Genomic DNA, 22,016 nt, shown 5'->3' on the forward strand with positions numbered 1-22,016 from the left:
CCACAATGGCGTACGCATGGAGGGGAGGGGAATGGGCAGTGGGCCACCAACCTTTCATTGTCACCTAGAGAAAGGGGGTGCAAAATCTTCTAATACATTGGCTTACCAAGGTGCTGCGATAAATATCATGGGAAACACTAAGCCCGCCTACGCTCGAACGCGTTTCCTTCCTCTTGGTATTCATTCCGTCCGACAAACTGACCGTCAGTTATCGTTTCCACGCGTCATGCAGCCTGCCCAGGTCAACTTTTCTCCTTTGAGGCAACGCGAATATCAGTTACCCCAGTCCGTTCGCTTATCCATTCTGCTCTCTTTCTATCTCTTGATGTTACGCCTATCATTCTTGGTTACATCGCCTCGTCCTTCCGAATTTTCGTTGTTGTTCACCAAGCTTGCGCCCGATATGCAAGCGCCGGCAAAGCGCAACGACTGTGTGCGCTTTTCCGCTTTAGGAACCGGGCTAAGTTTCCAGTCGAGATTTTGGAATGGTTGGACCATACGCGTTCCAGCCCATCGTTATTCTTCAGTGAATTTCGTTTTCGAACAGCTTAATCCGAAGTCATTAGCTTGGATATACGAACTCTTGCACTGATTCTAGGGGCTGGTTACGAATTACGTGTTCTAGCTCTCTTGTCAGACTGACGAGGTTTGCCTCTGTATTTTGCAATTATTTAGCCTCATCTTAACCACCTCTATGTTGATATTCATAATCATTTGTTGCAATTTATTTTCATCATCTCAGAAGAGCAATCTCATCAGCAGACTGCAAGTCGCTGCGATTATGTCCGTTGATCTTTATTTTTATATTTCCTGAACGCTAACGTTTACAACAACATTTTGTGCGGCCAAACAGCCAAACGCAGGTCCGACGTCTACACTGGCCCACACTTGTTCCACATATTAGGGTATATATTCTCTGTTTCCGACTAAGATTCCTAGTAAATGTGTTTTTATGTTATACTTAAAGAAGTGCATGCTTGTAACCTCAGAATAACATAGTGTAGGCTGAAACAGATAAAAAATAATGTGCTTGTTTTTCTACTGACGATTTCTCTGGAACCGAACCGCCTTATTGCATTTGTGAACTCAACATGTACACGACATAAAAGTATTCGACGCTGTTATATAGAGCTCGCTTGATAATTCTAAAAAAACTCCTTTTGCCTTTTAATACAAGGTGAGACTGAGAGGCTCATGTGAATTTCATGAATGGAAGACAGCCACACACGCACTACCTCTTCTAGCAAACTTGGCAATCTTTTCGCACCGTATACACGACTAACTCGAGATACAGAACAAAGGTGTCACAACGTCAACACTCGTATCAGTGTGCTGTACGCATCTACTTCTGGATACAGTCGACACCCCTTCATGCAGTTTTTAGCAAAAGGACTTCCTTCCGCTCGTGCGTTTGTTTCTACTCATGCAGATAGGCCGGAGTTCAACGACTCGTCAACACGCAACCCAAGAACACCCACGGGGTCGGCTCTTATCAGGGTTTCATTTAGGCGGAAGCCAAATGTTTACTAACAGCCACGTACTCCTGCAGCGAGCTCGTATAACAGGCAGAATTGGCGGCGTCTGACAGGCGGTCGAGCCATGCTGTCCGGTGAACTGCTGGTCGCCCTTGTGGCATTCGCCTTCGCGGGGGCAAAGCCAGCGTGCGACGAGTCACTCAGACAGTCCCATCGGGTGCAGCAGTTCTACTGTTCCGGCTTCGACAGCCCGGAGCAACTGTGGAACGCCGTGCCGAGAGACCTGGACTTGCCCAAGACGAGACTTGTACTGCGGGACAGCGTCCTGGAATACTTCCTCCCTCAGACGTTCGCCAGAACCAATGCCACGTACCTCAAGCTCAGCAACGTCACCGTCGGGAGATACGTGCGAGGCTGGCTGCAACGGTACTATCCGTTCGAGGGACTCGAGGACACTCTGGAGGTCTTCGAACTGGCGGACGACAGCACGTTGCCGAGCAGCTGGAGCCTGCTGAGCGACATGCGCTCGCTAACAGAACTCAGGCTGGTCAACATGAACGGCTTGAGACTGTCGAGCAAGTTCGCCCAGCTGCCGCGTACACTGAGCCACGTGGCGGTGATAAGGTCGACCATAGAGAGCGTCGACGACGATTGGCTGGCGTCACTGACGAACCTTGAGAAGGTGTCCGTGATAAAGTGCAATTTGATGAAGTTCTCGCGCATGATGCTTCCGCGTCCGGCTCCTAAGCTGTGGAGACTCGTACTCGAGTAAGTGGAAACCTTACCATAGGAGGTTCTAATGAAGTCCTTCTTTAAAATTAAGAACTTAGACACCTTGCATGGTACTTTTATGAATGTATTTAAATTCACTCATAGGTGCACCACGTCATCCCTTTAGACCCAACTCACTATGGTAACAATATAAACCGCAGCATATGAACTTTCGTTTCGCATAAAATCGTTCATATTTCTGATCTGACCATTAGCTTAGGTCCAAGTAACCTATCTTCTGGGAAAATCTCCAGCAGTACTTTGTAGTGATTACACACCACAGTTCTATACTGGCGATATTATTTTCCACCTCCGTTTCTTTCTATGCTTGTCCATTTTACATTCCACTATTTCCCATACCCGTGCAAGGGTGCAGAGTAGAGAACCTGAAAATCAGCTCAGGTTCCCTACCAGATAAGAATGTGCCCTTTCTTTTGGTGTTCCATTTGAACAATGCGATTCTTCACCATGTCTGACGTGGGTTTTCTTGTTGTGCAGCCACACCAACATGACTTCGTTACCGCTGGACTTTGCCGAAGAGCTCCCGAAACTTAACGAAGTTGGTCTGCGACACAACTTCATTACATCTTTCAGAGCCGCTACGCTTTTGCCATTGGCTCGAAACGGAACAAGAGTCAGCCTAGTAGGTGCGTTGAATATGTTAGTTCATTTGTGTGGTTTTGGCATGCTTATTTCTTATGTTCGTGACGAAACAAAGTGAATAAGAACATAAAAAATAACACAAAAAAACATATTGAACGATAGTTGGTACAAGGAGCTATTGTAGAAGTGAGTAAGGTGTGACAGACACGGGCTAAGTGCCGTCTCTCTTGTGTCCATGTCAGTACACATTACTCCCTCTCATACAACAACAACAACAACAACAACAACAACAACAACAACAAAAGATGGCTCGCGCACTCCAAGTAAGTCACAAAGGTGTATGCAAGAAACGAGCATGCCCGTTTGTGTGCACCAACTGCACTAAAATAAACCAGACGGAGGCTACTTCGCATATTTACAGAACGGTTCACTGGTGGAGGGAGCACTTGAGTGCGTGACTAGTGGTCCGTGGAGAGCAAACTGCAGGCGAGATTTCAAATTATGGCACCTGCGCATTGGTTCACCAAGGTCGTGTGTGCCCCGCGTCGCCTGCCACTTCTCCGCCCATTCACTCGGCGTGCACTAACTAGCGAGCCATCGCCCTTCCCCCTTTCCATTTTCGCACTGTAAGTCAACTGATACTAACTTGGCCATTCGCTTCTTTTTAAGCCAATATTTCATGGTCGCAATAATGAAGTTAAAATGTTCACAGCATATACTTTAATAGCCTCATCTGTTACCAAGTATGGCCACTTACAGGGAGCAGTATGTTAAAGAATATGACGGCCCTAACGGCGAGAGCTTGCGAAAAATCGTGGGAATAATTTAAGTCATAAATATTTTTGTGCTTGCTGGAAAATCGAGGAGCAGCAGGCAGAGTCATAACTAGATAAATTGCACCGTAAGACACTTACAGCATATCCCACTACTTGTGTTTTCATTTGATTGATTGATATGTGGGGTCTAACGTCCCAAAACCACGATATGATCATGAGAGACGCCATAGTGGAGGCCTCCGGAAATTTCGACCCCCTGGCGTGGTCTCTGCATCTCTGGGGTTATTTACCGTGCACCCAAATCTGAGCACACGAGCCTACAACATTTCCGCCTAAATCGGAAATGTAGCCGCTGCAGCCGGGATTCGATCCCTCGACCTGCGGGTCAGCAGCCGAGTACCACAGCCACTAGACCACCGTGGCGGGGCTATATTCATTTGTTTTACTTGTGTTTACATTTGCATGTTTCCGTGTATGCTTCGTTTGTGTGTGCAGTTGTGTACATGTAGTCTACCGCTTATGTTACCCCCCCCCCCTTCATATGTGTGTATTACCATGCGTGTGCCGTAAAGTGAACTCCCAGCGCTGCTAGGCGAGTGCAACGGTGCGAGCGCGCACAGAATGATATAAAAGCGCACAGCTGTGGCGGAAAGATAAGCGGGAGAGGAGAAAGGAAGTGGAGGCAGCGCTCTACCACCTCCTCTACACCGCTTCCTTGCACCGCCTCACGCTCACGCGAGGGGAGGTCCCTCGGACTCTCATCGACCGTCCACTCTCCCACTGCGCATGCGCCAACTCTCCTCCTCTCCCACGTGAGAGCGAGGAGAGGGGGAGAGTTGGAGCATGTGCAGAAAAAGTGGTCACGCCGCTCACCGGATCGAGCTCCGCGATATGCTGCTTCGAATCTGAAATACGGAAGCGCATTCCAACGCTTTGGTGCTCCAGATGGAGAAGTAGCAGACGAAACGGCACGCGCCGACCTAATAATTCTCTGCGCATGCGACGCGTTCACAAGCCTCGCGGCCATTTAGCGCAGCGCTGCCCGACGGCCACGAGCTTGCGTGTTCCCTCTAACAGTGAACCGTACTGCACAGTCCTCAAGGATTTGCCGTAAACTAGTAAACTCAAGGATTTGCCGTAGATAAACTAGTTCTGTTTATTTATTGCTCGCATAAGCATCGTGGCATATTCTAATAACGTGTTAACGCATATTTCCAAGCTTCTTTGGCTTGTGCGTGCAATTAAGGATCATAAACTACTCAAAACTGTTATGTGATCGAGGACAGTTGAACAAGGAATGTAGCCGCAACCAACGTGTCTACTATGCAATTCGATCGTCTACGTCGGGGTTCCTGACAAAGACGAGTTTTCCTTTCGAAAATTTGTATTCTGCCCACTGGCATATAGTTAGTCGAGAAGCGCGTTAAACTCTCTCCCCTCCCCCCAAATTTGCAATTTCGTATACAGATGAATATACACGTACGCATAAACACACATGCGCGAAGCTATATAAAGAGTTTTTGAAACCCCTACAGCGAAAAGAAATTGTGCCACCAATGCCAAACTGCCGGCCCACTCCGCGAAATAACGTTTTCTTTCTTCTGGCAACGCCCTTGTCGTTGCCCATTCCTTGTTCGATTACATTTCATCGCTCCAAGCTTCCATTTTCCTCAGAAATTTTCTTATTTGAATTGTCTTACTTTTGTTTTTTTTACCTCGTGAAACTGTTACACGTCTGCTCAATCAGTGACTTTTTTCTCGTCCAGTATCACTTTTCTTCTCTCTTTCCCCTTCCCACTGCAGGGTAGCCTATCGGGATGAGCCACGGTTAACCTCCCCGCTTTCCTTCTTATTCTCTCCCCCTCTCTATTTTCCTTGTTTCTTACAACTTTTCCCCAGACGAAAGGTAGTGTATTCAGGCAACATATCTGTCACGTTCTTCTTCTGCTTCAGGAAATCCCTTGACTTGCGATTGCGAGGCTGCATTCCTCCTCGACCTGCCGGAAGACTGGCACTACCCGAAGTGCGCCGCTCCCGATTTCCTTTCGAACAGGAACATCAAGGAGCTGACGACTGGTCAGCTCGGCTGCGACGCCATCGCCGGAGGTCCTTCGGCTGAATCGATCTCTACGGAAGAAGGGAACGAGACTTCTTAGCCCGTATACACGTAACTCTGGCGTATTGCTCCGAATGCGTCTTAATAAAGGAAAGCTTAAGCCAGAAGAGGCGTGACTTTAATGTACCGCCAAACGCGCGGTATGCCGGCTGTCAAGTCTTACAACGACGAGCAGGAACTCATTTCACTTATAAGTTGAGCAATCGCTACTGAAGCTGGATCACGTGGCTCTTCGCGACTGCACTTGTCAAAGCTGCAAGCGGGTGGATAAACGAAACGCCTTCATGGACAAAAATCCTTTCGTGCCGAAACACTCTTAAATTTTTTCAGGCCTAGAGCCCTATATAGAGTAAAGCGCCCTTTAGCGGAGAAATTTGAGGAGCCATTCCACCCTGTTAACGTGGATGAGAGAAGCTGCACAGCTCATGCAACTAATGAATTTCGAACCATAGTTGATCACACAGCTAGCAACTAACATACGAAATACCTGTAAAAAAGGCTTCTCTTGAGTTCAACGTATGCTCTTTTATTATTATTTTTTTCGTTTCAACTTTTTGTACCTATCACGTTCCTCTCGTGTTTCGTGCTCCATCTTAATTGGTGTTTGCCACCCGTTGGTTCCTTTTTTTATTGATGAGCTGCATATAAGGAGAAGTTGGCGCACAAGTGCACAAGTAAGGCACTGGCTACTGCTTAGCTTTTGAGTGAATACTGAACGTGCATCTTGAAAAGGAAAAAAAAACAGCAGTACATGGAAATAAACACGCTCACACAGACACATATCAAACAACACTGTCGCAACGTAAATGAAATTGTCTGAAAGGCAATCAACAGTGTATGTGATCATGTTTATGGTCATCATTGAATCGAATTGGCTAACGTAGTAGTGAACACCTTGTCTGGTCATTAAGGAGATGAATCCGCACGCGTGAACAAAACAGTCGACACCTCAGAATACACTCATAATGCGTGCCATGCGACAGCGCATATAACAAGAGACGTACAAATTTAAGGGTTCTTTTTTTTGTTAGACATAATATTATTGAGAACAAACAAGAAAGAGAGGAAAACTACAGGGGATGTTATTTGTAGTAATTGTGAAGTAAATGCGAAAAAAATTGATTGGACGAAAACAACTTACAGCAGGATTGGAACCCGCGATCTTTGAATAACGCGTATGATGCGACTGCAATTACTTTTAATGGCATTCTCTATACTTTCTCCGGCATTATTGTCTATTTGTTCTCATTAGTATAGTGCATTAGCGCACATAACAAGTAGTAGTAGTAGTAGTAGTAGTAGTAGTATTTTTTATTTACAGTAAGCCAGATACAGAGCTCACTGCAGGGGCAAAGGGCTAAAGGCGAACAGCCTGACAAAGGCCCTTGTCCCTCCGCAGTCCGTGACAGTGCAAAGCTTAAACAATATATATATTCAATACATTCAAGCAACCTGAAATTGTAAACACAAAATTCAAACATAAATAACATAAGAAGTTTACATGACACATTTTAAGAATTTGAGGTCGCTCTCGTTATAATTTACAACTAAACAATATCAATGAAACAACTCAAAAACAGACATAAGAAGCATGCGGATACAATGAATTCCGCGGTATACACTCGTATAATTGACATATCAGTTTATAAACAATTTAAGCACTTGCAGAGGCATGAGACTCCATTACATAGTTTTGATAGTGTAGACCGGTGGTTATGAATAAGTTCTTTATTTGTTTCTTGAAAGTCGCACTACTAGCCCTAAAATTCAATTGATCTGCAAGGGTATTTAAAACCTGAGGTACCTGGTAAGCAATACTTTGTTTTCCATACTGGGTTCTTGTTCTGGGAGCTCGCTTCCTTTGTTCTCGCATACTGTAGTGTGGTCTTTCGGTGAAACTTTCTTCATATAGCTTAGTCTTTTGTATTAACTGAGTACAGCCGTGGGCTGTACGTCCTACTTGTTATGTGCACGTATGGGCACGTCTGTGTAGAGTGCTCGAGCAGCCGGTTTTCGTTCGGCGGGCCAAAACCTTGAGGCAGTTTCGGGCTCTGAAGTGGTGTATCAGGAGCATGCACGGTCTAGTTGTCAAGCTGACCACGTCAGAGCCTGATACAGCCCCAGGGTTTCGCCTGGCAGAGCGAAAACCGGCTGTTCACGTGCTCTACACTGCTACGGCTGTACATACGTAATATGAACGTAATTTTCGTTTCCAGTAGACTAGTAGTCAGTAGTGGACCAGATTTGTCCAATTTCTCTTACTTTTGCCCGGTGTCGATTTATTTATATTTTAGCGAAAACGTTGCCAGCGGCGGGATTTCGTTTAGTTTCACTGCCACATGCGCTATGCAGTTTCTGCACACCAACGGACAAACAAACAAGTTCATTAGTCTTATGCAGCTTCGCTGTAAAATAGAAACCTTACGGTATCTCCTTCCCAGTGGAATGGCAAAGTCGGGCCCAACTAAAGTTGGGCACTCAGGGACACACGAAAGTTTGACACAAAATTTGACAAAAATTACACGATGACAAAAATATCGATACAGTAACTCCAAAATGATAACTCTAAAAAGTTTGCATGTAATCAATATTGTTTTGTTATTCGCCGTGCCTATCTTCGAAAATTGTTTCTGAACTGTAACCCGGACAAATGTTTTGCTGGCCTTTCGAGGTAATTTTTTATTTAAAAACACCATGAGAAATCAAAGCAGAACTTCTTTCTTGTCTCTGGGATTTATTCAAACAAAAGGTTAGTATAATAGCTTGATCAAATTTGTCAAGAGCACATGCACGCAACAAGGCTGCGTCTCAGTTTAACGAAAGCCGTTGACACATTAACCTTTAGAGGACCTCTGATTCCTGGTCACATAGGTGTGGGTCACATAGGTGTGTAGTAGTCGTGAACTCATTCATGGCATAATTTTTGTTGCCCACTGGACGGCTTTATGATGTCCCACAGTAGTGCACCAAGTACGCTAAATTGTTAACAACGTTTTCTAAACACACTACAAGTTTCGGTATCTTAATGACGAGGAGTTCTACGAATCTCAAGTTGTTTGTCCAGAATGCCCCAAGAGGAAGTCGTGAAGGAGGCCTCATAATTATTAGTGCACGACGCGTACACGTATGGCAACATTCATTCATAAATGAAGGACCACACTTACAAAAAAAAAAATCAACGTGATGCGCAAGACTCAGAAATACTAGACGATGACTCGTGCAGTGTCGTCGCCTTTCTGTGACACGCCTGAAAGGTAAAGAGAACGTACGACGACAGGAATACGTAGAGCCGGATTTAATCAGACAGCCACTCAGGGGCGTAACCGACATAGTCGGCTAAGTGCCTTATACTGCACACTTTTGCAGTATTTTATGTTTTGTTGCACCAAGAAAGAACTCTCAATGACGAAGACCGAGCACTTTTTGTGGTCAGACAGCTAGCAGCCTTGTTAGCATAACTTCACGTTGCGGGAACTCCCGAGAGTGCAATGCAGTGGAGTAGCCAGAAATATTTTTCCCACAGGGGGAGGGGAGAGGTAGCCACGCCTTACGTTTGCTCGTGCGTGGGTTTTTATATGTGGTATGTGCGTGCATTATACACATGCGAAATAATTTCGAAGCGAGAGGGGGAGTGGCGGAGAGTTGAATCCTGCTCCCCTCGCCACACCTGTGGTACGAAGAGCATGTGTCGAAGATCAAAGCCACCGATATATTTCCCTCCTTAAGTTTTGCACACAAATAACCCATACATAACAGATCTGTCACAGTACGAGAGCCTTGCTAAGTCTTGCAAATCCTGATTTCAGCAGCGCTTACAGCATTGACCTAGCGTATTCTATTTCGCTTCAGAACCACACCCATCGCAGTGCATCAATTCGAGGTATACGTTTAGTAATTGCCCTTAAGAATAACAATGCGCCTGAGGGGGCCCTCGAAAATACTCATTGAATAAATGATCAAGTTAGTCTTATTATCTTCTTAAGATCAAGAAAAGTTTCAAGCTCGCGCGCAACGCCTTCTGCCACTTCCTTTCCAGCCTCCCAACATCGCTTGCTGCCGTGCCAACCGCTCATGCGCAATGTTTCTACGGGCGCCAAAGCAACGGCTGCGAGCTGCGATGAATGGATACTTCTAATTCCACTTACCATTAGCAAGGTGCGCCCGTGAACGGAGACGTTTACAGTGCACCGTTATTTACGTACAGCGCCCACTCGTAAAACATAGTTCCGCGTGGCGCGCTGTATACTGTTGTGGGCTGGGTGCGTGGTCTACTGCACGAGCTACCAAGGAGCGTTCCCGACTGTTTGGCATTCAAGTCCTCACGACATTCTTTCCCGATGACGGCAGCTACCCACAACGCTCTTCTCCAGAACCGGTAAAAAGCAACCAAAAGAAAGTAACGGTAAACGAAACGCCCATTACAGCTTCATTATCGTTTCAAGGTCCTCTCCCCCTTCCTCCTCCAAACACAACGCTTTTTTATTACTCCCGACCAACTCTCCGCATACCGTTCACGTTTTTGTTTGCTTCACTTAAAACCTCGTGCCAAATGCGCGCTCAGCGACGCTATTTAAACGCAGCGCCACCTTTTTTGTCCTTGTCAGAGTCTCGCAGTTCCACGTGTTAAACGGTCGACGTCGTCGACTTTCTGTCAGCGAAGTATCCACGATGCCTACCAATAGGCGGCCAAATATCCGCGTACGGGCGGCTTTGTTTATCGCAGTATGCTCCGTCGTCGGCGTCGCATGCGACCCCTTGTGCCAGGAGACAACGCCGTTCCATTACGATCAAGCGCAGCTTACATGCTCAGACTTCACCAGCGCCGAACAACTAGAGGCCAACGTACCTGACCGACCGAATAGCGACAAGCTTGAGCTCCTGCTCAAGGACAGTCGACTCCAGTACATACCGCGGTCGGTCTTCCAGAGAGTCAAACCGTCGACGCTGGTGCTGAGCAACGTGACAGTGAGAAGCTACAGCACGCCTGATTCGGACGCTTCCGTGTTTGCCGAACTTCGAGACACCCTGGAGAAGTTGGTCTTCCACAAGAACAGCAGCCTGCCGGAGACGTGGAGCTTGCTCAAGGATAACCGACGGCTCAGTGAGCTGCTACTGTTCAGGATGGTCTCGCTTAGACTGGGTGAGGACTTCGACGAGTTGCCGACCAGTGTTAGGGACGTGGCCGTAGTCCAAAGCACGATCTCTGGCGTAGACGCCCGTTGGCTGTCCTCCTTGAGCAACCTGGAGAGCCTCCGCCTTGAAAAAGTTGATTTGGGGAAGTTCGAAAGATCAATGCTTCCGAGACCAGCATCTAAGCTGAAGTACCTAACAATATCGTGAGTAGCGGTTTTCTTTTATTCTGTGGCACTATTTATTTTGCCTCGTGAAAAAGTAGTGTAGCTGTCTTGGCGTTTACAACAAACACTTCAAGTGTAATGTTTGTTTCACTGTTTGACTGTCGTGCGAAATTCATAATTAATCCGCAAGTACGTATTACGACCATTTCCACATTCCATGAACTATAATTGTTGGTGTTTTAAGTCCCGAACTCCCGACATGATTACGAGAGACGCCATGATAAAGGGCTGCTGAAATTTTGTCCACCTGTGGTTATTTAGCGTGCACCTAAACCTAAGTACACGGACCCATAGCATTTATCCTCTGTCGAAATGCGGCCGCCGCGGACCGGATTCAATCCCGTAACCCTTGGGGCGGGAGTCAAGCGCCATGACCAATATATCACTGCGACGGGTACTTCTGTATTCCAGTTGTGTACATGCAGCATGGATGCGTAAAATCAGTACGAGCAAGTGGCGAACGTTCGCCTATGAACAGCGACAACGGTAAAATTTAACGCTTGGCCCTGCAGAACAGTGATACGGCGCCCTCCTCTTTTCCATTACCCTGTGTAGGGTAATCAACGAGAGAGAGGTTTTTCTCGTTAACGTCTGTGCCTCCTCTGTGTCGCCTTCCTTCTTTCCTTCATTCATGTTGCATGTAACGTGCTGGCTCGGATGTTCACACAGTATTGCCAGCCTTCGTCCTTAACCACTCACTAGCATGTGGCTCATTTACAAAAATTTTCAATTATTTCCATTCAGGTGCCTCTTCATACGTACAACCCGGCCGTGGTGGTCTATAAGGCACTCGGCTGCTGACCCGCAGGCCTCGGGATCGAATCCCGGCCGCGGCGACCGCATTTTCAATTGAGGCGGAAATTCTTGAAGCCCGTGGGCTTAGATTTATAGTTGGTCAAAATTTCCGGAGCCCTCCATTATATTCGGTGTCTTTCATAACCATAAGGTGGTTTTGGTGCGTTAAACCCAACAATTATTATTATTATTATTATTATTATTATTATTATTATTATTATTATTATTATTATTATTATTATTATTATTATTATTATTATTACATCTTTATACGTACACTTTCAACAAATCAAACTTTTTTTATGAAAACGAATGGTTGCGAATTTCTAGGGTTGGTTTAGAGTACGTTAGGAGCATCATAATTATTTAAACTGATGTTGTCCTTCGCCTAAGAAAAGCTTTCTTCCTTAACTATCATTTTATCATACGTGGAGTTTTACATCCCGCCACCGCGATATCAGTGCGAGGCACGCCGTTGTGGAGGGCTACTGAAAGTTCGACCGCGTGGTGCACGTTAACGTGCACTGCCATTGCACAGTAACAAAAAATCTAACGTTTCGACTCCACTGAAATTCGACCACCGCGGGTGGGATCGAACACGCGACCTTTGGTTCAACAGCCGAGCTCCGTAACCGCCGAGCCACCATAGCGGGCACACTTTTCTCTTGCCACTGAGTTGGGTCGCAGTATACCTGCAAGAAATCACGCTAAACGATGCCTTCTTTGGGCGTGGAGAAGCATTTTCATTGATGGATGTTGATCCGAAAACTCCGAGGTTCACATTCTCTTCGCTTTTTACACGTCGGGCGGCTTTGAAGCTCCGAAGTTTGACGTCACACGACAGGATACAGTGCGAAGAAAATTCGTTCAAAAGCGGGCTGTCTATACAGATGTTTCGTCGCACACCTGGTTTACATTTTTCCTCGATTACTCTCGCATCGTTATTTGCAGTTGTGTTAAATTGCTCAGGACCAGTTAAAGATTAAACAAATTCATCAGATATTAAAGGTTTCCATACCTCCACTACGCTGCTACTTATTGTGAATTCGAACCACATGTCGACAAAATGGGAATCCGGGGTGCTGTTACTTACAAATTTTATGAATGTGCGTATATTGATAACTTAATTAGCGTGCACACCAATTAAGCTATAGATATACGTGCATTGATATACGTGGGTAAGACAGGTGAAATGCTATTGAAAGACCATGTTGTGACATATATACTCACATAACACGTAAGCGCCAATTATACGAAGAGTGAAACGCACTGATACTTCGTTATGAAACGTGGATGCGCATGACCCATCTCGGCGCAACTAGCCATGCAAGTAGCATCAACTTCCCGAGTCGTTAGCAAGCCAGTTAATATGAGAATACACACCACAACTACATTTTTGCTCCTTCCCATGCGAAGAAAGACGTTTCCTTATTCCAATGAGCCTAACATATGCGCAAGAAAGCGAACTTATAAAAGCAACTAACTAGTCATCCACTCATTCGAAGTAGATCACTCACTAATGAGCTCCAACCAACTCGGCAGTGACCGCTTGCCTGTTACAACTCATTTTGAGCTAAGTTAATTACAGTCTATAGAGCCTAATTAAAATCATCCGGTCTTCTTTCGCATCGGATCCTGTGAAACGGCTCGTCTAATGACGTCAGAGGGCCTCTATAGGCAAGCGGCCAAGCGGCCACACTGGTCGAGATTTCAAACTGTCCTTTCTGTACACCTAAACATTGACGTAATTTATCCCGACGCTACACAGTGGCACAGACTTATCGGCTCTACCCGAAGACTTCACAGAAGATATGCCATCTCTGGAGAAACTCAACCTGGGAAGGAACAAGTTCACCACATTTCAAGAGGCCACGCTGGCGCCTCTCAAAAGCCGCAATGTCATCGTCGAACTCCAAGGTAAGAGTCTGCAGTAAGATAGCACAGAAGTCTCTTTGCCTTCCAACACATTTTAGTAAAATCCCTTAAAAGTGCCGGCGAAATCAGGTAAGTAAGGACGAAATACCCTGCAAAACAATTAATTCTTGACAGTTGGGCTCAATACATGAAATCGTCCGATTTAGCGATTTCTCACTCGTTTATCAAGCCAACCACAGAATCGAAGGTCATACCGTCAAAGCTTTTTGTTCATACAAGCATTCTTTTTTATTCGTCAGCTACCAATGTGCTTACGTTCACTAGTGGTTGGTGTTTACTACGAATAAGCAGCCTAGATTAAGAAGGTTTAAAAGTAACGTGGCCCCATGCTTATTACTTAAGAATATAACATTGTTTATTTAGAAGAAGTAAATCAGAAATGAGAGTGACGACAGTTTTTATTTCTTTTCGCCCTCAGACTTATACAGAATCGAGATGTGGTCTAGAAGTGGCCACGCCTCAGCGAAAATTTCACATCCAGCTCGCACTGCCAAGGTAGCTTACTACGTTTTCCCGTGTGGTTAAAGCGTCACGGAACCTATAAATGATGCCACCGAGGCCAGACATGTAGTCTCCTGAGCGTTTGCATAGCACTATTCGTAACCTAGATTTGCTAACTATTATTGTTAGCCAGCGACCATGAAGAACGATAGACTTCGTAGACTTTAAAAGTGCAACAGGCAGACAGACAGACGGACAGACAGACAGACGGACGGACAGACAGACGGACAGACAGACGGACAGACAGACAGACAAACAGACGGACAGACAGACGGACAGACAGACAGACAGACAGACAGACAGACAGACAGACAGACAGACAGACAGACGGACAGACGGACAGATAGATAGATAGATAGATAGATGATAGATAGATAGATAGATAGATAGATGATAGATAGATAGATAGATAGATAGATAGATAGATAGATAGATAGATAGATAGATAGATAGATAGATAGATAGATAGATAGATAGATAGATAGATAGATAGATAGATAGATAGATAGATAGATAGATAGATAGATAGATAGATAGATAGATAGATAGATAGATAGATAGATAGATAGATAGATAGATAGATAGATAGATAGATAGATAGATAGATAGATAGATAGATAGATAGATAGATAGATAGATAGATAGATAGATGTTCACGAGTTCACGGAGTTCCATGACGTGAGCTACCCGGTTACTGGCTATCTTCTGCCAGGCCCGGTCGGTGGAGCACGGGAGAGAGTACACCGCTGGACAGTATACAAAGCCGTCAGTAAACGGCCTATCTTTTGCTTGCGACAGCGGCAGAATTTCGCAGTAACAGCAAAGTAAGTACAGAAGCATGCATGCATGTGAAATATACGTTTCACATTTCACTTTTCGCCGCAATCTGTTTATTGCTGCTTGAAAACTGCATGTATAAATCGTAAGACGAGTTCACAGGCAAAGAAAAATACAGTCTCGGAAGCCACTGACAGATAGGCGGTCTTTGCTCCCCGCGAGCACGTGTGCTTTTTGTCTTTTCTCCCCTCGTTGTGCGTGTGTGTGGCACCCCGAGTGACCGGTTCGTGCCTTCTCCCTCGTCCGCTCATTTCCGACGAGGCGCGATTGCTCGATTGGCCGCAGGAAATCCCCTGGAGTGCGACTGCAGAGTCGTCTTCCTGCTCGTCGGCTATCCGGACAGCTGGCAGTATCCCAACTGCGAGAAGCCCGCGACGCTGGCCAAGACGCCACTTTGCCAACTTACGCCATCCAGCCTGGGTTGCGCTGCCACTCCTTCCACCAGACGCGAAGAATAAACAAATAAAAGAAACACACACGCGCAGGTGCGCGAACTTCTCTGCGTGTTTGGCTCGTGTTTCTAATATGCAAAGCGGGCGATGCACGACATCGGTTGGTTCCGGCAAGCGCCTCTTTCTTTTGTGTTTGTGTTTGTTTTTTTTCTTTCGCCCCTGTCTTATCCTTTTTTTTTTGCTATTGCTTTAACGTTACTCAATAGACGATATACTTCTAAACCGCCAGAGTCACGAGAAGGGTGAGATCAACGAGGCTATTTAATAATTCGGTGCAACGGAGTGAGTTGCCCGATGTCGATTCCTGAGAAATGAGAAGTACGACCCGGCAGCGAATACGTCTAAACACGTTTAGAAGACAACAATGCGTATTCATTTTAGATGCCTTGACTAAGTTGCTGATAATTTTCTTTGTTTCATTCGTTTGCGACATTGAGCTTTGCGTTGTTTTGCCGTTGATATGGCAAGCAAGCACGCATATGCACGTATGTATGTATGTATGTATGTATGTATGTATGTATGTATGTATGTATGTATGTATGTATGTGTGTATGTGCGCTATGAAAGTGTGAGCAAAGCGACTCTACGGTGTCGTTTTGCGAATAACAGTATAAGAAAACTGTGAATTTTGTACGCAGAGACGTGTGGCCCCCCTCACACATCGCTCCTGATGGCCACTGACCCTACTTTACCGTCACGACAATTGGCCTACCTACAGTTGTCAACATTGCGATTGCAGCTACTAGTCGATCGAAAGCATCTTGCCTACAATGTTATTTGTTGAGGTGTACTCGCAAGGTAAACAGTCCAAATAATAACATCAGCTATAATAACACACTGCACGAGAAGAGAAAAAAAAACATTTATATTGTTCATGGTCCATCAGCAATTGATTTCTTATATTAGAAAACATATAGTATCGTATGGACAGTAACTCCACTATTGCTTACAAAAAAAAATAATGTGCAAGAAAGAAGACACAACAAAAATCTCCGAACGTAAAGATGGCTTCTCGTCTTCTTCGAATGAGCTCACGCGCTCGCTGGCACAAAGCTTGTCCTTCATCAACGCCGGCAGCACAATGTGGTTATAACTAAATTCACTTGTAACCCGCTTAAGTTTGGTAACTACAGCACCTCTTCATGATCGCATTATATAAGGGAGATGAACTTTTTTACAATGTGCAAACGTTTCTTTTGTGTTCATAACATTGTCGCGGACATTGTTCATGACGTGAGAAGATTCCTTTTAAAAGGACACTTTCATGCGTGAATTTTACAATACGTTACCGTTATTTACAAGTTCATGGCGCAGCGAGGGAATACAAGTAGCCGGAGCCATGTATAGGCGCCAACCTTTCTTACAACACACTTATTACAAAAATAACTAAAGAGCCTAGCTGCATGAGCTGTAGAGATAACGCTAACGTCACATCACTAGCTTCGTGTTCTACCGTTCAAATACTCCAACGGCCAGGTTTTCGTGACGTCAACCCGAGACATCTCTACAAAGCACAGTGATGCGGATGTTCTGTATACGTCCGGCACACTGGTCATGCTGGCTGGCTTCGCGGTTGCCGATGTCGCAAGTTGCGTCCATGTCGCTGAACGTGCACAAGCACCGGCAACTTCTCCGAAGGCCGGATTCGATGTTCTCGCGTGTGGTTGCGTTACCTGCGACGTGATCAACTTTGCACAATTACGTCCCACGGAATCCCAGAACATCCTTCTCGTGATCACCTTTGAGCTTCGAGGCGTGACGTTCGGGGAATCGAGCGAGTCTTCGGTTGCGCCCCTTTGCCTCCTACACCGAAGCTCCTTCGAAACCCTCCTCAGCGTGACGCCTCCCACTGATTCCATCAGCAACTATTCGATTACTTGTTCTACCATAATGAAAGCTACAATTTTCGTACGCAGTAAAAAAAAAGAAAAGAGATTAAGAAGGTCTCACGTGCACGTCAACTGTTATATTCGTTCGAAGGCAAACATCTTACTGAAATCAAGCTTGTTGAAGATGACCTTAAACTGGACACTATGAACCGGATGTCTCAAGCGCGCAGCCCGCAGACCTTTCGCTAGCGGCCAGCCGCCTACGCATGACTGTCTTCAAGCCTAGATTTTTTTTAATCGTCTTAATGATATTGGTGAGCTACACATATATAACTGGCCTCGAGCATTTGTTTTTAAAATTAGGATGTTATAGGTAGCCGGCGGATACAGCCTTGCATAGTTTGCAGGCGATTGCCCCGCCCGGTTCCCTCTTTGTGAATTGGAGCTTACACCAACAAAGAAGGCTCCCAAAGACAATCGGCGCATTTTACGAGAAGCTCTCAATAAGCATTTTCACTGGTTGTGGCTGACGCCTCACCAGCCATGTGTGACAAAAGTGCTATCAAGAGAAGAGGCCTGCTTGCTTCATCGCATTTGAACGGGATCAGCGCGTACACTAGCATGTCTTCACACTGAGATCAGACTCTCCATGACGCCCTTGTGCCCGAAGTGCAAAGAATATTGTGACATAGCACAGTATTAAGTGTAGTGAGCTTAAGAAGGAACGGCAAGGTTTACTCGAGGAACTGCAACGTTTAGGCTCGCAATGCGACAGCGTGACTGATATTGCGTTTCCACGTGATCACTCGATCTTCGGGAAACAGGTATCGCGACTTCTTTTGAATTTTTTTAGGAATGCTAATGACCTCGCATGTGAGTGGTGATAAGTGACAATTATGTTTGGGGTGTGGTGCAGAGAGATAGAGTACCGGCACCATACTGCATGTGGAATATAGCAAGGCCGCCGGCTTGTGCAGCCTTTTTCATTTTTCCTCTTGAGGCACACCATATAGTCACCATATATGTATTTAAACACAAACGAAAAACAAAACGTCTATATTCAGAATCGGCTTTCAGATTTAAGTCATTCTGTAGGTCGGCAACGACGTGTGGCTGGAATCTTGGCGACAAATTCTCTGCACATATCCCCGTATATTATATAAGGGGAGAGGGGAGTGCCGTCTTTCAAACGGCAATGTTTCACGGCAGTCACCTCCCCCCCCCCCCCCGCCGCTCGTTCTTACCTTCTTCACTATTCCGGTCATACTAATGTAAGTATGAGAGCCTCATGTAAACTATCACAGACGCGGTACATTTAGTATTCTACAAAGAAAAAATTGAGTATGTTACTCGTCTCGTGAGTCCTGATTTGTCCCGTATCAGCTCCTTTATAGAGACACGTTAATTTTCTTTTGAACCCGAAGACTCTCCGACGAGGATAAAATGGCCTCCTGAGAGTTTATAGTATGCTTCTTTTTTTTTCTTGCAGTGTAACCATATAGTTCCATTCCGTTTTTCTTATTTTTTAATGTATGGTTTTAATAAACAACAAGAAAAAATGTATGTGAAGAAACGTAGGCATTCAGGCTGTTTTTGTTGATCCGGCTCGTGACTCTAAGGAGATAATCTTGTTTTTATTTTCCTCTGTGGACGGCCTTGCGGAGGTAGTGCATATAAGAGGGCGAAAACTTTATCAATGATTGTTTCATTCTCCAATGCCAGTGGTCTGAATGTGTTAGAACCAGAAGTAGAATCTTTGCGTCTTGGCCTTATAATCAGACTTTTTCATTGTCCATTTTTGTCTTTTTTTCGTGCACTGTTAATTAAAGTAGGACCGTGACGGAATGAGTAGTGACAAAGACGCTTTCAAACTTCACGTGGCTTTCGTAATGTAAAATTGGCTTTCACGCAGACAATGATAACAGGGCCTGTGCGAGCAGTCACTTGCTGAGTCATTACATATTTTTCTCGCTGAATTTACGAGAGCACAGCTATATTGAAGAACTTGGAAATTACCACTGCTCCTCTGCACAGATATACGGCGCTAATTAGAAAGGCTCTGTGCGACAAGTAAAACAGACGCGGAGCATCTGAACGGGTGAATAGCGCCCTGAGTTCGTACAACTGCTTTTCAGTCACAACTTGTAGCAACTCCCATGAATATCAGAAAGTGTGCGCCTCTAGAATGTCTATCAATCAATTTCATTGCTTTATCCATATCGTGTTCGTTCCCCACTCAAACTGACTCAGGGGACACTCGCACCTAGTCAGTTGTACATTACTGGTTCCTTTCAGAAGCCCCTGCTCGAAAGCGTCATGGCCGAGGCCGAAGCTTTGCGAAAAACACTTAGCGATCGGACACAAGACGAGCAAGGCGAAGCCGCGTGGTACAAGGCACGCGACGACACGGAAGCAGCCGTCCCCGTATTTATAGCGACCGCGTCAGCTCTAGCGCGCATCGCCGTGAAGGTCTCTACCTGTCAGACCATCCGCATAGCGCAGCAAGAAAGAAAGAAAAAAGAAGATCCTGTATAACTTGAGTAGCGCTGCCTCACAAATAAGAAAATGAAACGAACAAAAAAGGAGCCTCATTTGCGTAAGTTCGCGAACCGTGCCGGCACCAAGGGCGGCTGGCAAAGCCACCCACACGGCCGGGTTATTGCAACAGAGGACCAGAAGCCTTCTCGCTTAACCCCGTCCACCCCCTTCTCGTCACTTAATAGGCTCCGAATGCTGGCGCCTAGTGTCGATCACGGCGGCGCGGGGAAGACGCTCACACCTGGCTGGCGGCCTCTTTCTCTCGACCTGACACCAAAGACGACCGACCGACGACGACTGCGGCGAAACGCGAACGTCCGCAGGGAGGACCCGATCGACTGTGCACCTTACGCCTAGAAGACGCCCGAGAAGACACCGTCGATAGACCGAAGCACCGGCGCCAATACGCCTCGGTGGAACACTCATGGAGATGAGGATCGTTAGTGCCGTCGTCTGCTGCATTATAGCGTCCGGCGCCTCGGTCGGCGTCCTGTGCGACGAGCCCAAGTGCGAAGACACGACGCGCCGACACGCCATCGTGGCCGAGCACACGTGCTCCGGCTTCACCAGCCCGGATGACTTCGCGAAGCACTTCAACAAATCCACAGGGTCCAGCAACGATCTATGGTTCGTACTCAAGGACAGCAAGTTGGACTACATTCCCGCAGGTACGAATATCGCGTGTTCCGTTGTTTCTCTTTCGCTTTTCTAGCCCAAATAGGCCAAATTTAAGATCACGCTTCACTGCTTTAACGACGAGAAAACAGAGAGAAGTGACGCGAAGGACACCCATGCAAGAACACCTTCCAAGATACTTCTCACTTGCTAGTACATCCTACAGGTCGAAAGCGTCTACCAGGCGATCGGTGACCCCAAAATGCTTTCCTTTGGATGCTCTTTGAAAACAATGGCCGTTCATGGCGCGGCTCTTTGTACATGCGACAACCACAGCATTGAGAAAATTATGGTAATGATGCTCGAGTAAGGAGGCAGCACACTAGCTCTTATGAATGGGCGTTCTATTGCTATAATTAGACCTAGATATGACAAATCATGTAGGAAAAAATATGGGCTGTGATGAAGAAGACATCCTCTACCCATCCACATGCGTCATGTACATGAAAGACATACGCATGTCATACTAGATGAACCAGTGGACGTCGGAGGGAAAACAAAGCGCACATGTGAATTTAAACTACCGGCTAACACCACTAGATCGCGCGCAATCATGCCGGGTGCACTTGACCATCTGGTTAGTCGCGAACATAGGTCGGCAAACTCCCTTGTGAATAGACTCACTCAGTGCATATCCGGCCGTGAGTCACAGTCTGAGTGAGTACAGGTGAGTAATGTATTGGTGAGCTTAAGTCCGAGTTAGTACGGTCGCGCGAAATTTTAGTGAATCTAAGTCTGTGTGAGCCTGGCTGAAGAAAATTTTAGTGACTCGGAGTCTGTCGCGTTATAAAAAAAAAAAAACTTGATGGATCTCAACCTGAGTGGGCCATATGCGAGCACGAAATATATTTTTAGAGTGTGTCTGAGAGAGCTCCGCCTTTTTTGCCAACCTAGGTCGTGAACATAAAAAAAACAGCACAATACATGGATGACGTCTGTTTCTAGAACGACATGCTTTTTTTTTTGGGGGGGGGGGAGAACAAAGAGAGAGAGGGGGAGATTTTAAGCGGACATTACATATTTGTAAAACATAACTCCCTCTTTCGGAAAATTCCTGAGCATATACTGAGAATTCAGCCAGCTGCGTGTGACCTAACATAACCTAACTTATAGCTATTGTTATTTTTTATTTCAGAGTACAAGTGCAAAACTAGCCCCACAGTGCATTACCGTTTAGTCAGACGCTGTGACTTCGCTGAAATAAGTTGCGAAGTATAACTACAATTAACAACACTAATAAACGCTCGGACTATCACATGCGCTTTAGAAAGAAAGCTCATTCGTTAGCATGGACCACCTTGTGTACAACAAAATGATTGATTTGTGGGGTTTGACGTTTCAAAACCACCATATGAT

General features: G+C 45.8%; 2 protein-coding genes across 3 annotated transcripts in view; both read left to right on the top strand.

Annotated features, from left to right (window-relative positions):
• The first annotated feature begins 1,512 nt into the window (after positions 1-1,512).
• On the top strand, positions 1,513-5,848 carry LOC119172061 (uncharacterized). The gene is made up of 3 exons (XM_037423032.2): positions 1,513-2,243; positions 2,745-2,893; positions 5,579-5,848. Exons 1-3 carry the CDS (start codon positions 1,600-1,602, stop codon positions 5,779-5,781), a joined length of 996 nt encoding a protein of 331 aa, XP_037278929.2. The 5' UTR covers positions 1,513-1,599; the 3' UTR covers positions 5,782-5,848.
• A 4,474-nt stretch (positions 5,849-10,322) lies between these two features.
• The window catches only part of LOC119172064 (toll-like receptor 2), an 18,269-nt gene continuing 6,575 nt past the window's right edge, over positions 10,323-22,016 (top strand). Inside the window, exons 1-2 of one of the 2 annotated variants that reach the window (XM_075892867.1) lie at positions 10,323-11,077; positions 13,662-13,810. In XM_075892867.1, the coding sequence (XP_075748982.1) occupies positions 10,410-11,077; positions 13,662-13,810 (817 nt within the window). In that variant the 5' untranslated portion in view covers positions 10,323-10,409. Of the gene's footprint in view, positions 11,078-13,661; positions 13,811-20,197; positions 20,654-22,016 lie in introns of those variants that run through there. The other variant, XM_037423035.2, reaches the window with a different exon arrangement.

Source organism: Rhipicephalus microplus, chromosome 4 (genome assembly GCF_043290135.1).
Source record: "Rhipicephalus microplus isolate Deutch F79 chromosome 4, USDA_Rmic, whole genome shotgun sequence".
In the NCBI taxonomy this organism is placed as follows: domain Eukaryota; kingdom Metazoa; phylum Arthropoda; class Arachnida; order Ixodida; family Ixodidae; genus Rhipicephalus; species Rhipicephalus microplus.

Bases quoted from the DNA above. Each gene is read 5' to 3' on its own strand.
- LOC119172061 (XM_037423032.2), top strand. From the start codon at position 1,600: ATGCTGTCCGGTGAACTGCTGGTCGCCCTTGTGGCATTCGCCTTCGCG. The intron at 2,244-2,744 runs GTAAGTGGAAAC...CTTGTTGTGCAG, and splicing joins CTGTGGAGACTCGTACTCGA to CCACACCAACATGACTTCGT. The intron at 2,894-5,578 runs GTGCGTTGAATA...CTTCTGCTTCAG, and splicing joins AACAAGAGTCAGCCTAGTAG to GAAATCCCTTGACTTGCGAT.